The 17,947-nt window shown below is 32.7% G+C and overlaps 1 protein-coding gene across 1 annotated transcript in view; it reads left to right on the top strand.

Annotated features, from left to right (window-relative positions):
* Vps13b (vacuolar protein sorting 13 homolog B) overlaps positions 1 to 17,947 on the top strand; it is a 720,349-nt gene that overhangs the window by 457,595 nt on the left and 244,807 nt on the right. Inside the window, exons 32-33 of the mRNA XM_077801386.1 lie at positions 8,934 to 9,060; positions 11,464 to 11,607. Coding sequence (XP_077657512.1) covers positions 8,934 to 9,060; positions 11,464 to 11,607 — 271 coding nt within the window. The remainder of the gene's footprint in view (positions 1 to 8,933; positions 9,061 to 11,463; positions 11,608 to 17,947) is intronic.

Below are 17,947 nucleotides of genomic sequence, written 5' to 3'. Positions count from 1 at the left end.
AACAGTAACAAATGCTTTATAACACTATGTTCAAATTAGAGAAGAAGGAACAGCAATAATTCCTAGCTCTGGGTTTTTTCCATTGTCTTTAACTAAAAGCTATATTCACAGAGAACATTTTTTAAACAATTAGTCCTGAATGTAAGCTATTAAGATATGTAGAGAGCCACTGCCATCTTACCCAGGCTGTTCATGGTTCTTATCAGAGAGATAGGTAAGATTATTTGCTAGAAAGAAGATACTAGGCATGAAAACTTAACTTTATATTGTAAAACTGAGGTATTTATGATTGTAATAAAGTTAATTTTTCATGAGTTCTCTTATAAGATTAGATTTCTTGGGGCTGGGGTTGTAGCTCTGTGGTAAAGCACTTACCTAGCATGTGGGAGGCACAGGGTTTGATCCTCAGTACCACATAAAAATAAATAAATAAGATAAAGGTATTGTATCCATCTACAACTTAAAAAAAAAGATTAGATTTCTTTAAATCATCTTGTGTAGTCTTTACCATACTCCTTTTACAATGATGATTGCTTTAGTTCTATTCCTTTAATACCAAAACTATATTTTTCTCCATGTCATAATAATAATAATAATAATGGTATTCATAAGGGGTTATATAATATTTATCACTTTACCTTGTTTAACTTAATTTTTACAATAAAGTTGTAAAGAATTTTCTCCCTAAGTATACATGAAGAAACTGAAGCACAAAACATCATACTGGTCACATAATAGAAAATAAAGATTTGAGTGAATCAATGAAAATTTGAATGGTTGGATGATTAACTGACATGACAAGTCAGGTCACTGAGTATAAATGTTTCTGAGAGATATTTATTCAGATGAAGACAGGAAATTTTAGATCTAATAGAGCCCAGTTCTGATGCATAATCTCAACAAAAGAATAAACAGGGCCTTAATATAATTCTGTTTGTTTTTGAATAGGTATTTTAGGTAAAATTCAAAAGATACAAAGTAAAGAATAATTTACTCCCTCCCCTGACCAGTATCAAATAGTAGTCTTTTTTAATGATTTTCATTCTCTTCTTCTGAGTATGTTATGCAATTTTTTTCTTTGATTATGATGTGTTTCTGTGTGTTATGTTGGGAACAAGGGAATAAAAATTAAGCATAGAGAATTATTAAATTCTAAAACTTATAGATGTCCTCTTCCCAAATCTTAATTTTCCAAAGCTGAAAGGATTCAATCAGACAGCAGAGCACTATGGGGATTATAATAAGTAATTTATTTTAGGGATAAAATATTACCCAATTGGGGAAGAAGCTGGGAAGTAAGGATCTAAAAGAGGGACTTAGAGGATCAGAGAAAAGTGACAACAAAAGCCTCTCGAAGTCCTTGATCTGGGTAAAATCATTGTAGCTTTCAAAAGAACCTGGGAAACTAGGTGCATCTGGCTGTTAGAGTGGGACCATGAGGAGACTGATAGAGAGATTAGTGGGAAGTAGTGGCCTCTGCATCTGGGTTTGGGCCTGAAGTTAAGTCAGGAGGAAGACATGATTACAGAGCCAAGGAAAGTGAGGATAAGCTAGTATCTTCCAACACCTCTGCATTGGCCTTTCACTGCTTTTAAACCATGATGATCTTCATAGAACATTGGTTACTACTGTTTCCTTACACCTTCCACACCTTGTGCAGATTTCTCTTGACAAACTTAAAACTCTGAGCCATCCTTCACAAGTTGTTATACAACAAAAGCACTACAGAATACTAAGTTTAATGATAATCCTTGGCTTGTTCGGTATCAGTTATAGAACTAAGTCTAGAACCCTGGTTTCCTTACTCAGTTTCCTTATTTGCTTAGGCTTTGCCCCCATAAGTTTATGCTACAGTTCATTCTTAGCTAATCTTTTTTTTAAAAAAAGGTTTTCCAAATCATGACATTTGCAGGAAAATGAATGGAGTTAGAGAAGATAATGCTAAGTGAAGTTAGCCAATCCCCAAAAACTAAATGCCGAATGTTTTCTCTGAAATAAGGAAGCTGATTCATAGTGGGATAGGGAGGGGGGAGCATGGGAGGAATAGACAAACTCTAGATAGGGCAGAGGGGTAGGAAGGAAAAGGAGGGGGCATGGGGTAATTACTGATGGTTGAATGTGAGTATCATTATTATACAAAGTACATGTATGAGGACACGAAAATTTCCTTTTAACAACTATTTTTCTATTTCTTCCTATTACTGATTATGTTTATATCCTTAGAAATTTTATCTTTTAAACTTTATTACTAGAGAAATAGATGTTCATTTAAATATTTTGATACAAATGTTTAAAATTCATGTGATATTCTGTGGGCTGTTCCCCCTAACAGATTTCTTTTAAGATTGTTGTTTCTATGTTTGCTTATCAAGCAGAATTTGAATATGACAGATTCCCCCAATCATTCCTATATGTCATAGTCACCATAACATTAAATGTGGGTAACTGTTGCTAAGTGTTGACATTAAAATCCCAGAACCACATGTTACTACTAACCTTATTTCTGAGAGATTGTGAATATTTGGTGTGTCTTTAGATCTCTTTAGTTTTTGAAAGTGTTATCCACTCAAAAACGTTCACACCTGACAGAAGCCTTTGTATATTTTGATTTGTAATTAAATATGAGATTTTTCCAGAATTGCACCTGAAATCCTAAATGGAATGTGCAATGAAAGCAGTTTTCTTTGTTTTAAATCTTTAACCTGAAAACCATGCCTTTTCTTATATTAATTTGCTAGTTTATCAAGCCTAACACTTAATGAAATTATAGAACTTAGTCTAATTCTCATATTTTATAGACTAATGCTTAGAATGGCCTAAACATTATAAAATTTTATAATGCTTTACTTAAACCTTTCCATGACTTTCCATGAAAGAATGAGATTCCCTTCCTGTTTAAAGTACCTAGGGACTAACAGTGAAGGAAAATGTAACCCTGATAACAGCAAAAAGAAGCAAACAGTTTTTACTTCCAGCAACCAGAAGATATCTGCTTCCTTCCATCTTGATTGAAGGTGTTCTGTTGCAATCTGAAAAATGTCAGAGCAGTAAATGGAAAGAGAGCCTGTCTTGTCTAGTCTCATTCTTCCTTATATCTTTGCATAGTGACAGACTGTATGTAGGTACTCAAAAAATAAGAAAAAAATCTTTATATCAAATATAATTATCATAGAATATACTGAACCATAAAATTTTAAAAACCCCTTCAATTATTTTTAATACTTTTTAAAATTTGTTTTAATTTTTTGTTTAGTTGTCAATGGATCTTTATTTTATTTATTTATATGTAGTGTTGAGAATCAAACCCAGTGCCTCACACATACTAGGCAAGTGCCCTCAACCCCAGCCCATTCTTCACTTATTATGAAATCTTTCAGCTCCAGCATGGTAATCATTATAGAGACAAATAGATGCCTGAGTCATTAAAACTCAATTAACCAAATCCTCAAATAACTAATTTCTCTCCTGCAACATTTTGTTTTTAATAGAAGTAGCCAAAGAAAATAATGTCAAGAGTGTACCTAAAAGCATATGTACAACAAATATCTATTATTACGTATAATTTTATGAGTGTCCTTGGTATATCAATATATGTTATTAAAAGCCTTATAATGAAATAAAAGAAATCTCTTGATCCTCCATATCTTGGCAGATTTCTATTTTTTTCCAAGGTACAACCTATAATATTCTCTTTCTTAACAAATTTTAGCACTTCCTCTAGTCTCTCCCTCCTCAGTGAAGCTTATATTGAAGGTTTTCTTTATCAGTTCTATCAAGTAAAATTAGATGCAGGAGTTTCTAGCTATAATATAAACAACTGGAGGGAATAACCAGAGGTATTATTCATTAGACATCTCAGTAAAATTGAGTTATGTTAATATTTCAATTCAGGCATGCTCATAAAACTATCATATAGAGGTTGTAATAAATCTACCACTTGTTATCATCACAGTTACATTAACCATAGTTTTTTATTTATTATTTGTTAGGGTTTTGTCCTGTTTTTGAGGATGAGTTTTTAGAGTTGGTGTTTTATGGTTTTGGTGGCTTGTTATTTTTGTTTTGTTTTGGCATATTTTTTGGAATATTTATTTTTAATTTTATTTGATTTTGCCAAACTAAATTTATATTGGCATTTTATTTAAATATATTTTAAAATAATTCTCATTACAACCTATAGTCATTATACCATTTTTCATAAGATGTTTTGTATGTGCAGAACCTTAAGGTAAAAGATTAGGTCATTTACTGAGTCTTCCCATACCATCCTTATTATATTTTTTATACTTTATGATTATTTTGCTTAGTTATCTTTCCTGTTAAGCTGAGCTCCATGAGAATCAGCACTATGAATCCATTTTTGCCATTTCTCCCAGCACTAGCAAAGACCCTGGCATCATAGTGAATACTCAAGTTCATGTTTCTCAATTTCAGAGAAAGATAAATTCTATGAAAATAATATATTGGTATAATGTGACAAGAGTGACTGGGAAATTTCCTTAGATTGGGGCTCAGGGAAGGCCTCTTTTAATACCTGAGTGAAAAGAATGAGCTATACATGCAAATTCCCCTGCAGTATTTCTACCTTAGATGTTCCAGGCAGAGCAAAGATCCTTGAGTAGGAACAACTTTAGTACATTTATGGATCATGCTTGGCAAGGATGAAAAAAGCAATATAAGTCACATTTTAGGGAGAGAAGAGCTATATTACAAATGGAGTGGTCAAAGGGAGTTTGACGTTCATTTTAATTGCATTAGGAAGTTTTTGGATAGTGTTCCTCTTGAAAAAATACTTAAGTAGGCTTAAACACGTAAGTAAATATTTCATGTTCAAAGTTACTATACAATTCAAATTATTTATCCTTGTGACTCTCATTAATCTCAAAATAAGAGGAATCTTTAGGAAAAGGTTTATGTAACAAATAGGTTTTCAGATACCTAATAGTTTAAAATAAATGTTTGTGAATATTACTGTTTTCATATTTAAAAATAATCCTTTGTAATTCATTGATTATCAGTGGTAATCATCACAAGACTTAAGTATCTTCTGCTTTACTACCTTCTCTTTGGAGCTCAGCTCTAATACCATGGCAGGAAATTAATTTGTTTAAGCATTGGCCTGCACAAGTAGGCCATCAACATTTTTCATTCTATTGTTTTAGTAGAATACTTTGGAAAACTTTGATACCATTTTTCCTACTTCATAATATGCAATATTTGAAGTATCATTAAATTTCTTTGTTATTTTTGCACACAGACACACCAAATGTGTGGTAGTTGGGCAGAATTTTAGAGTACCTTGAGCCCAGGAAAAATGGCCAGTCTTTCTGAATGTTTTCATCACTGCATGTGGCATACACCTGTAGCATTCTTGCTTAATAATAGTTTTGGAAAACAATACTTTCCTTTGCTTAAAAAATACACCTTCCAAAAGTTAACTGAAAAGCTTTTGTTAACACAGGACTGTTTTCCTGTTATTTGATTAGAACCTATGAGAGTCAATATTTTTTTAATTTTTAACAAGAGTTTAGTTTCTGTGGATACAACCCTCTATATTAGATGATAGCTACAAATAAATGTGTCTTTTTTGTTGTTGTTTCTGTGGACAATATAAATCATTGTTATATTAGAGTGCATCAGAGAAATATTTCTTCCACAACTTTCCTAACCCCATGTGCCATAGCATACTGTAGGTAAACTTTTTTCTATATAGGTGAGTTTAAATACCTTATGTTATCATAGTTGATAAACTGTTTCACGGACCCATGAATAATTGTGTTTTTCTCAATCTATGGATTCTTACATTTCATCATTTATAAAAAAGCTTTTAGCCTTTGTTCCTTTTTCTTTTTCTGTTCTCTCATTTTGTAATGCTAATTAAATATGAAAGACTTCTCTCTCCTTCTCTCTTAATTTTTTAAATTATTAAATTATTTAAAACTAATATAATTATGTGATAATTAAAAAGAAAAAACAAAAAGAATTCTTTATAGTATATTCCTGAAGTATTAATAGTTCTATTTAGTTTACACTTTCTTAAGCTATATCTACAATGCCTTTTGTCTCAACTAATATGCATTTTAATTTTAATAGCAACAATTTTCATTTCTGCAAATTATACTTAGTTATTTTTGTAGCTTTTTTCTTTTTACTTCATTCCTTATTTAAAATTTTAAACAAGTATATTTTATTATCCATATAAACTAATTTTCTTATCAAAAGTTCTTGGCAGTACATTTGAAAACGAGATCTAATTCTTTTGCTAATAAAGATTTTTTTGGCATATAAAATAATCTGTGATTAGAAGCTTATCTTCAGTGGTCTTTGTCCTTGAGAATTCTGTTTTCATTGAGGACATGATTTTTTTTTATAATTTTTTTTGAGAGAGAGAGAGAGAGAATTTTAATATTTATTTTTTTAGTTTTCAGCAGACACATCTTTGTTTATATGTGGTGCTGAGGATTGAACCTGGGCCGCACACATGCCAGGCGAGCACGCTACCACTTGAGCCACATTCCCAGCCCAGGACATGATTTTTTAAAAAAAATATATTTTTAGTTCTAAATGGGCACAATACCTTCATTTTATTTATTTATTTCTACGTGGTGCCGAGGATTGAACCCGGTGCCTCATACTTGCAAGGCATGTGCTATGCCACTGAGCCACAATCCCAGCCTAGGACATGTTTTTGTAAAGAGATTTTGGTCTATTTGGGACAGATGCTATAGCATTATAAATGATCTGATGCCCCTTTTATGTAAATAACTCCAAAAGAGTATTCCAGGATCATACAGGTAGTGTAAATTAAAACTACTCAACACACATGGGGAATTTCCCATTTTTTATTTTCCAGGAAGATAGATGGTTTTTTTGTTTTTGTTTATGTATTTTATATAAATAATTTTTGGTTGTTTTGTTATGTTTTGTTTTTCAACAAGTTCTCTTAGCAAAACAGGCAAATTCCCTTGCTCCTTTTTCAGATAGGTTAATTAATATTTTCTTAGCTCTTCAGGTACCCAAGATCTAGGTAACCAGTTCATTTCAAAACTCTTGCCTTGTCTCAAAATAGCTATTAAAATGTATTTACTTGGTTTACTGAGAGTGCTAAGGTCCTCCACAAACAACCTCATTAATACTTTAGGTTTTAGTTCTTTCTTTTAAATTTTGAACTGTAATATTTTAGAATTTAACTTTTTGTTTCTAATACTAATGACTTGATTTAAATTTTATTCTATAATCATATGTCTCATGCTTTTTTACTGATTTAATTCATCACACAACAATAAAAAATATGTGATGTGGACAAGTACTTTTTGTTTCCATCAGTACTTTAGTTAACATTTGTTTTTATTTGGTTCCCTGCCATCTTTTCCATTTTAAGGTATTTTTAATCCATCATATATTTTAGCACTCCCCTATGAGAGCACATCAGATGTTACATGTTTCTCACATTGGTCATTTTATGGAATTTGAGCTATTAGGCTATAATTATAGTGTCTCTCAGGATCTAAACCCTTCCTCTGTAGTCACATATTTTAATACTTCTTCCTGTTACTCTCTACTTACTAGATCTCTTAATTCTTTAAAATTGACTTTCTTGAAATCTAATACTTATGTGTCACAGAACCAGATGATCCAATTTACTTTTTTGGCAGACATCACATAAAGCTCTGCCTGTTGCACATTTAACAAAAGATGTTAGTACTCTCTAGGCTCCTCTGATTTGGCGGGGGTGGGGGGAAGATATGCATAAACTTGGACTTTATCTACATTTTTTCATGAGATAACATGTCAATTATTTGATTTCAACTTTATCACTTTATAATATAAGGAAATGATAAGAAACTTTTATAAAGAATATTATATTAATATGGTTCAAAGGAAATTTTAAGGTATGACTTTCAATAAAACATAAACATAGTATATTATTTCAGAATGAAAATTAAGGATATTAAAAAATGGTCTTGAAGGTAACAGCATGAGATTTGGTTTCTCAGCATTGTTTTCCAGTTTCATCTTCTACCATGCAATCAGTGCTTCCTTTGAAATTCTTAGAAATTTTCAATGCTAAGTAGAAATATTGTGCTATATAACTGATCACAGGTAAGAATGTGTGTTGTCTGACATCAGCTTGCCCTCCAAGCCAGTTCTGGAGCCTTAGTTCCTATTGGATAACTTTAGTCTAGAACTTCATTTTCTCATTGGTGATGTGGGTATAATACTGATTTTTACTTTATATGCAGAATTGTTTTGAGAAAACATTTGGTTTTAGACACAAAAGCCATTAAATGGACTTTAAAGGCTGCAGTAATTCATTAAGTAAGATGGTTCTTAGAGCTTAACAAAAGGAGTCAAAGATTAAGAGGATGTGCTCATGAGCCTATGAGATTGGAAAAGGTGGCAGTTGTCAAATGGAAGGTCAGAAATATTAAAAGGAGGAAATCAAAAATTATTTCAGCTGGGAGCAGTGGCACATGCCTCTAATCCCAGTGGCTCAGGAGGCTGAGACTGGAGGATTGTGAGTTCAGAGTCAGCCTCAGCAACTTAGACTGTGTCTCTAAATAAAATATAAAAAAGTGTTAGGCATGTGTCTCAGTGGTTAAGTGTCCCTAGGTTCAATTCCTGGTTTTAAAAAAATTCCAAAAACAGTAAAATTATTTGATGATAACAATGATATGCACCTATTTGTAAGAAAAATGGTCTTAAGATGATACTAAAGTGAAATGCCTTAATTATATCTGATTTTTTTCAGTGAAGATTTTTCCTATCTTTCATAGGTCTTTGGGGTATTGCAGTTAAGAAACTGTGTCTATAAAATATGCAGTATTCTCAGAATAGTAATATAATTTTGTCATCTATTTTCATAGTTTAAAATCTTAATGAAAATTATCCTTGAAAAAAGTGAAATAATAATTTTTTACTTTATCTTTTAGCATAAGGCGACATCAAGAAAGGAGAGCAATTTTGACCCCCATTTTGACTGACTTTTCTGTACGAATAACTGGAGCACCTGCCATAATTTTCACCAAAATAAGTTCTCCAGAAAATCTACATACAGAGGTAGGACATAATATAGATGTCATTTTAGTCTAAATAATAGAGCAATTCCTCTTGATATGTTTTGAATTTTCAAGTTTCATCCCATGTGACATCAAACTAGCTTATTAATAATAAGATTTATCGTAGATAATATTTACTAAGCACTTCCTAATGCTATACAGTTATTGCTTTCCTTGTAATAACTCACTTAATCCTCATGATAATGTAGTTGATAATCTACTCCTACCTGCATTTTATACATGAGGAAACTGAGGTTTTAAGAGGGTTCCAATTTGCAAAATTTCACAAGTAGAAAGCATAACAAGGTATGAACTCAGTTGGTCTAGCTCTAACTTGTATACTATTAACTTCTCTAGCATCTTTCTAACACATCTATATACTGAGAATTACATATTATTTTGTCAGTATATAGATGTATTAGAAAGATGCTGTAAAATACTCCATAGTACACTGCATTGCTAGGCTAGGATTTCTGGTATGTTAGGTGTATTAAATGCATTTTAGGTTCCATTCTCAGCACTGCACACAAGTAAATAAAATAAAGGTCCATCAACTAAAAATACATATAAAAAAAGATTTACACATTAGAATCACATTTTAGAATTATTTCAATTTCCTGATTATATTTGGCTCACAAAAAAATGAAATAAAAGGATTGGTATTATAGCTCAATGGTACAGTGCTTTCCTAACAAGTGTGAGGCCCTGGGTGTGATCCCCAGCATCATAGAAGCTAGGTAGTTAGGTATTACGCAGGTATATAGATATTATAATCACTTTGAATTCTTAAGTGTTTTTTTCCCTGAAAATACTCTTTACTTGAATTCTAAAGTATTCTCATCATGAAATTCAGAAACAAAAGAATGTATTAAACTGTAAATAAAATACCATTGCATGTTAATTAACTTATCTTCTAACTTGAAGGCATTATTAGAAAGTTTCTCATTCCCAAGTGAAACAGGCACAAAGTTGAAGAGCAGAAAACCTAGTTCTAGTCTAAGCTCAGCTTCATGTTAAAAGATGTCATCTGCAACTATTCATTTAAATTCCCAGTTCCTCAGTTTCCTCATACATATCTTAATTGCCTCATGTACAACTGTTTTAAAGATCAAACTGATCAGAAGATGATAGTTATAAAAGAAGTAAAAACAGAACTTATTTTTATGGTGTTAGCTAATGATTCTACCATTGCATTTATACCATTTAACCTACAATTACAGGATGCTTATTTTCACAGGATAATATTTTACTAATAGAACTAACATATTTTTAGGACAACGTTTCATCTTTCTGGGAAATGTTACAATGACAATTAAAAAATCAAAAGAAAACCTCTGAGCCAATGTACTTTTTTTTCATCATGACTAAAATAAGAATTCCAAGTATAATGAGAGAATACAGGAAATTTGTGGAGAAAAAGTTTGTTTAACCAAAAAAAAGGATAATCATGTCAGATATGCTATTCTTTATAGCTTTATTAAAAACTATTCTAAGCTTTCCAGTTTGTATTTGGACAGCCATAGTGTCCTTTCAAATCCATGCCTTTGGATGATGCTAACAAGGAGAAGGCATGTTGGACATTCCCAAGCATTTAACGTTGTCCACATGGACTTCATGACAGGAGACAGGACTTTTGCTTAACTATTAATTGAAGCTTCTGGATGTCTTTTTTGTTGTTTTCCTAATAGGTTTTTCAGTGATAAATGTTCAAGTTATACAGAACAGCAACATTAAATAGTGGATGGGTAACTAATGCTGCCAAGAGTTTAACAGTTGTAAGAAGTAAAATTAATTAGTCTAGCTATCTTTGGCTTCAACACCATATGCTATTACAAACATTTCGAATTCTCTTGTGGAGAATACTTACACCATAGTGTTTGCTTAAAATTGCCTACCTAGAGTTGCCTATTTATATCTGTCTGCTCCCTTAGATTATAACCTCCACATGAGCAAGTTGTCCTTTAAGAACAACCTTATTTTTTGTGATAATCCTAGTATTCTACTATAGTGACTCGTTCTTAGAAGAATTTCAGTAAATACTTGTTGATTTGAAATGATGTACAAGATCCTGCTTTAGAACTACATTGTTTCTTATATATTAAAACAATGATAGAAGTTTTGAAGTATGAACAAGTCAAATGGATATGAAAAGGTGAAAAATTCTTTTTAATGACCCAGGCCTGGCATATAGTAAGCCTATATAAATGATTTTAAAATTAATCCATTAAACTATGGCAAGTGACTACTCATCATTTTTGCTTTTCTCATTAACATATGAACTTAAGTCCCATTAGACTTAGAAAGTAGTAATAGTCAAATAAGCATAAAAATGATGAATTATTATCTGAAGCCTATCTTATTTCTTTATCTGTATTCAACCTTTGTTCCCTGCCCTCTCCTTCAGGAGATTTTAGTATGTGGCCATTCCTTGGAAGTGAATATAACCACAAACCTGGACTTCTTCCTAAGTGTGGCTCAAGTTCAACTCTTACATCAGTTAATAGTAGCAAATATGACTGGTCTGGAACCATCAAAAAAGGCCACAGAGGTAACTATTACCTGATTTTAATTGGAGTTACTGCATTTGTGCCAACTTTACAATAGAACAGCTATAATTAAACTAGATGTTTTCTGCTAATTATTCTGCATTTAACTTTATTCACAATATGATCATAAAACATTCTGGATTGATGTTCTATAGTTTTGAAATTTGTTTAGTCTCTTTTCCTCTTATTTGTCATGCAACTTTACAAAATTGCTGTATAATGACCTCAGAAAAACATGATTTTATTACCCTGCTGAATTTTCTAAAGTGTGTTGTGAGAAACCTAGTGTAGCTTTCATTGACTCAGATACATTACAGGGATAGGGCTTCTTTTGGAAGTGAATTTTGTAAGAGTACTGTGGGAATATCCTCAATAAATAACTGGTAAGTCATTTATTTCTCATACTCAGTGAAGAAAGGACACAATGATAGAAGTTGAATGCCTGCCTAGAATTTTAATTTTGATCTGGTCTTCTTTGGAAGTCTATTATTACCACAAAGCATGTCAGCATAAAACAGAACAACGCTTGTTAGATGCTTCTCGAAGTATTTTCTTTGCTTTTCCTTTTGTTTTTCTTTCGTCATATCTGTACTTAGAATAAATCTTCTATAAAATTCCAGGAAAACAAACTGTGAAAAAGGTATTTCTTTTATTCTTACCATGAGTCACAGAGAAGGCTTATTTCTGTTTATTAAGAATGAAAGAGGGCTAGGGTTGTGGCTCAATGGCAGAGTGCTTGCCTCATACTTGTGAAGCACTGGGTTTGATCCTCATCACCACATTAAAAAAATAAACAAAATAAAGATATTGTGTCCAAATGTTAAAAAAAAAAGAATGAAAGAAACCAGGCTGGGTTGTGGCTCAGTGGTGGAACACTCTCCTAGTGTATGTGAGGCACTGGGTTCAATTTCAAGGCACCACATATAAATAAATTAGTTAAAGTTCCATCTACAACTGGGAAAAAAGAAAAAGAATGAAATAAACCAGGCATGGTGAAACACACCTGTAATTCCAGCAGCTCAGGAGGCTGACGCAGAAGGATTGCAAATTCAAATCTAGTCTCACCAACTTAGTGAGGCCTTAAGCAATTTAGCAAGACATTGTCTCAAAAATAGAAAAAAGCTAGGAGTGTAATTCTGTGGCTAAGTGCCCCTGGATTTAAAAAAAAAAAAAAAAAAGGTAAATGTAGGGAAGTAGGGAAGGAAATAGTGTTTAATGAGAGCCACTTGGTGCTAAGCAGTGTGACCAAGCATTGTCATGTAGGTTAACACATATATTTTCAAGCATCAAGAGAGATGATCTACCTAAAATCATTATCCATAGCTAAAAAACTGATGATCTGAGGATTGAATTAAGTCAGTTCTCTTCTTATTCTGCTACAGATCATATACCTAACTACACCTTTTTTTCTCGGTGTTATTTATTTTTAAAAAGCTATTTAAGTATGGTAAACTTTTGTAAATGGAGAGTCTCTAACTCAATCATCTTTTACCACCTATGATTTATGTTTGTTCATTTTCTTTTTAAGGACTGTAAAGCTGTATATTCTCCAAAATATTAGAGAATATATTCCAGTATACTTTAGATAATCCATAAAAATATAATTATGTGACATGAAATAAGCAAATTTTTTTTTATTGGTTGTTCACAACATTACAAAGCTCATGACATATCATATTTCATACATTAGATTGAAGTGGGTTATGAACTCCTAATTTTACCCCAAATGCAGATTGCAGAATCACGTCGGTTACACATCCACAATTTTACATAATGCCCAATTAGTAACTGTTGTATTCTGCTACTTTTCCTATCCCCTACTATCCCCCCTCCCCTCCCCTCCCATCTTCTCTCTCTACCCCATCTATTGTAATTCATTTCTCTCCTTGTTAATTTTCCCATTCCCCTCACAACCTCTTATATGTAATATTGTATAGCAATGAGGGTCTCCCTTCATTTCCATGCAATTTCCCTTTTCTCTCCCTTTCCCTCCCATCTCATGTCTCTGTTTAATGTTAATCTTTTCTTCCTGCTCTTCCTCGCTGCTCTGTTCATAGTTGCTCTCATTATATCAAAGAAGACATTTGGTATTTGTTTTTTAGGGATTGACTAGCTTCACTAAGCATAATCTGCTCTAGTGCCATCCATTTCCCTGCAAATTCTATGATTTTGTCATTTTTTATTGCTGCATAGTACTCCATTGTGTATAGATGCCACATTTTTTTTATCCATTCATCTATTGAAGGGCATCTGGGTTGGTTCCACAGTCTAGCTATTGTGAATTGTGCTGCTATGAACATTGATGTGGCAGCATCCCTGTAGCATGCTCTTTTAAGGTCTTCAGGGAATAGTCCGAGAAGGGCAATAGCAGGGTCAAATGGTGGTTCCATTCCCAGCTTTCCCAGGAATCTCCAAACTGCTTTCCAAATTGGCCGCACCAATTTGCAGTCCCACCAGCAATGTACAAGAGTACCCTTTTCTCCACATCCTCGCCAGCACTTGTTGTTGTTTGACTTCATAGTGGCTGCCAATCTTACTGGAGTGAGATGGTATCTTAGGGTGGTTTTGATTTGCATTTCTCTGACTGCTAGAGATGGTGAGCATTTTTTCATGTACTTGTTGATTGATTGTATATCCTCCTCTGAGAAGTGTCTGTTCAGGTCCTTGGCCCATTTGTTGATTGGGTTATTTGCTATCTTATTGTCTAATTTTTTGAGTTCTTTGTATACTGTGGATATTAGGGCTCTATCTGAAGTGTGAGGAGTAAAAATTTGTTCCCAGGATGTAGGCTCCCTATTTACCTCTCTTATTGTTTCTCTTGCTGAGAAAAAACTTTTTAGTTTAAGTAAGTCCCATTTGTTGATTCTTGTTATTAACTCTTGTGCTATGGGTGTCCTATTAAGGAATTTGGAGCCCGACCCCACAATATGTAAATCATAGCCAACTTTTTCTTCTATCAGGCAAAGAGTCTCTGATTTGATATCAAGCTCCTTGATCCATTTTGAGTTAACTTTTGTGCGTGGCGAGAGAAAGGGATTCAGTTTCATTTTGTTGCATATGGATTTCCAGTTTTCCCAACACCATTTGTTGAAGATGCTATCCTTCCTCCATTGCATGCTTTTAGCCCCTTTATCAAATATAAGATAGTTGTAACTTTGTGGATTAGTCTCTGTGTCCTCTATTCTATACCATTGGTCCACCCGCCTGTTTTGGTACCAGTACCATGCTGTTTTTGTCACTATTGCTCTGTAATATAGTTTGAAATCTGGTATCGCTATACCGCCTGATTCACACTTCCTGCTTAGAGTTGCTTTTGCTATTCTGGGTCTTAAAAATTCTCCCATGAATTTTCAATGAAGTCCATGAAGCAAGTTGGGTTAGAAAATAATATTTCTTATTCCTATATTATTTGTGCCAGTTTTATGAATCTTTTATATCAAAAGAAATCTAACTTACAGATTACTTATTTGTTTTAGGAATTAATAACTTTTTACCTGCACACTTCTACTGCCTATCCCTAGGATCAAATTTCATTAAATAAAAGAACACTCAGAATAATTAATATCCTTCCCTGAACACTGAGTCATCCTTCACAGTTTCATAAACTAGCGAAGCATTGTTACTTGCAGCTTTTAAAATGCAGTGGCACTTTGTTCCTTCTTAAATATCATGTTAAAAGTATAGATTATATATTTTAAAACAGTAAGTATTATGTGTGGTCACTATAATTGTAAAGAAAGGGGCAGAGTATACTGAGAGTGGATAATTTGGCACTATCCCTAGCCCTGGAGTGATACATTTGTGGGCATTTCAGTATTTTAGAAAAGAATTTCGGTGAACTTTCTATTTGGGGAGGTTATTAATATTTTCAGACAAATCTTTGGCAATGTTTCATTTGAAATATTTGAATCCATTCATAAATTATTAGCAGAACTCATATCTGATAGTCTAAGGATATAAAGACATTTTAGTTACATAGAATAATTGTTTATAATCAGTTGAAATGTATTTTGAAAGAGCTAGGTGATTACCTTTACAATACTATATTTTTAAACTCTTTAAAATTTTAAACTTGACCAAGTTAATGGAAAAATGCAAGAAGGGATATGTGTTTGTTAAAAAGACATATCCTGGGGGCTGGGGATGTGGCTCAAGCGGTAATGCGCTCGCCTGACATGTGCGGGGCGCTGGTTTAGATCCTCAGCACCACATAAAATAAAGATGTTGTGTCCGCTGAAAACTGAAAAATAAATATTAAAAAAAATCCCTCTCTCTCTCTCTCTCTCTCTCTCTCTCTCTCTCTCTCTCTCTCTGGAGGATTAAAAACAAATGATCTGTTACCTGTGAAATCACAAAGAATATAGATAACATTCTAAAACTACCTTTTAACTCAAAATAGTTTATTTTATAATATAGTTTCATTTTCATTGAAGAAGTACATCAATTTTAGTAATCAAGTGTTGCTTAATGAAATATATCTAAATTAGCTTCGGCCCCTCCAAACTCCCATCTCAACCTGCTCCTTAGTTTGCCACTTTTATCTCTTTATAAGAAAGCTCTAACTTCCGACATTGATATCCACATTTCTGAATAACCTGAATTGATTACCATCTCTTGGTTCACTATAATCTTATTCACTTAATACTTATTGCAGATACAGGTTCTGTCTCTTGTACTTGTCTATTCTAAGCCTCATCTTCCCAATATTATTATGTTTTTTTCTTTGTCACTGTGAATTGTTTTCATTATAAACATTTTGTAAATAATGTTCATTCTGTAGTGAAGTAATATTGTATGGTTGTGTTTCTTGTTTTTACGCTTTTTTTGTTTTTGTTTTTCCTGAGATTGGTTATTCCAATATTTTTTATTTGCACATTTTTTCAAAATCTCTGTTTTTATTTGCCATTCTCACCAGTACTTCTACATAATGTTTAATAATTTTCACACTTTGAACCTTATATAAAAATGTTACCTCTGTCCCTAAACCCCTTTTCCTAAAGACTTTGTTCTGCATTCTTCATTTTCTACTGTTGCTTCTCTTGACCTGCTATACCCTTAGCACAACATAGCTAAATGAAAGGAAATTACAGTTGTTGGGGTTTTTTTATTTTTTTTTTTTTGATTTTTTTTTTTTTGTGTGTGTGTGTGTGTGTGTGATACTGGGGACTGAACCCAGGACCTTGTGCATGTGAGGCAAGCACTCTACCAACTGAGCTATTTCCTCAGCCCAGAAATTATGATTTTTGAAGTTGACATAAAGATTGCAGAAAATCTAGGATGTCAAGAAACCATTGTGTTCAATGAATATAAATCAGTAAATTTGCTAAAGTTTTTACTTCTTTTTAATTTTTTTTTTAAACTTTTAGTTGTAGATGGACACAATACCTTTATTTTATATATGTGGTGCTGAGGTTCAAACTCACTGCCACATGATATGAGGCAAGTGCTCTACCACTGAGCTACAACCCCAGCCCATACCCCACCATTCTTAGATAGTGCTTAAATCTAAAAACAGAACATAAAACTGTTGAAATATGATTTATTATACCTGACTAATATAGTTTAATTGGGTGTTTTTAAAGTTTGTAATCAAATAAGCCAAACACATTAGACTTTTTTTTTTGTATGAACTGTGGTTAAAAACATGCACAGAAAGTAGTGGTGAAGTTGAGATTTTTAGTGTATTCTTACTGCTATAACTGAAAGTAATTTGCTTTGGAGTTGTTCTTCATTTTAGAAATAGAAAATTTTTCATTAGAAGCAAAGACTTCTTACAGATACATTTGACCCACTTAAGGATTGATAGAAATAGTTAGAAATAGGAACTTGAGGGTGAAGAAGAGGAAAAAGGAATCTTAAATGTGTGGTGGTATATTAATAGATGTTTTATGAAGTAGAATTTTGGGTAAAATGAGGGAAATAGAGGTAGTGAATACCCCAAGAGCATAGATGGGTGGAGGTTGGGTTAGAAGCTGGAAATGGAGATTGGTTTAGAGGAGTTTATTGATATTCAAATCTATCTCAGTGCTCTCTATCTTGAAGTAGATGTAAATGGAAAAGTCAGAACAAAAGTGACATGTTTCTGTATTTAGGAAAGGAGATGGGAATTTTGGATAATATACATGTAGTTTTTTCTCTGTGGTATTGCTATGCTAAGTATTTTTTTCCCTTCAAAGGCACCTGGATAGTCTACTTGTAACCAGGCAATAAACACAGACTCCAATAAAATATGAATTCAATCAGAGCCTTAAATGGACAAGAGAGGTTATTATGTAATGCCTTGAATTTCTTAAAATCTAGACCTGGGAAAGAGATTACATATTTACTCCCTGTTCTCTTCAA

This window comes from Urocitellus parryii, chromosome 7, assembly GCF_045843805.1.
Source record: "Urocitellus parryii isolate mUroPar1 chromosome 7, mUroPar1.hap1, whole genome shotgun sequence".
NCBI classification, from domain to species: Eukaryota; Metazoa; Chordata; class Mammalia; order Rodentia; family Sciuridae; genus Urocitellus; species Urocitellus parryii.
This window is presented reverse-complemented; position numbering and strand designations above follow the sequence as displayed.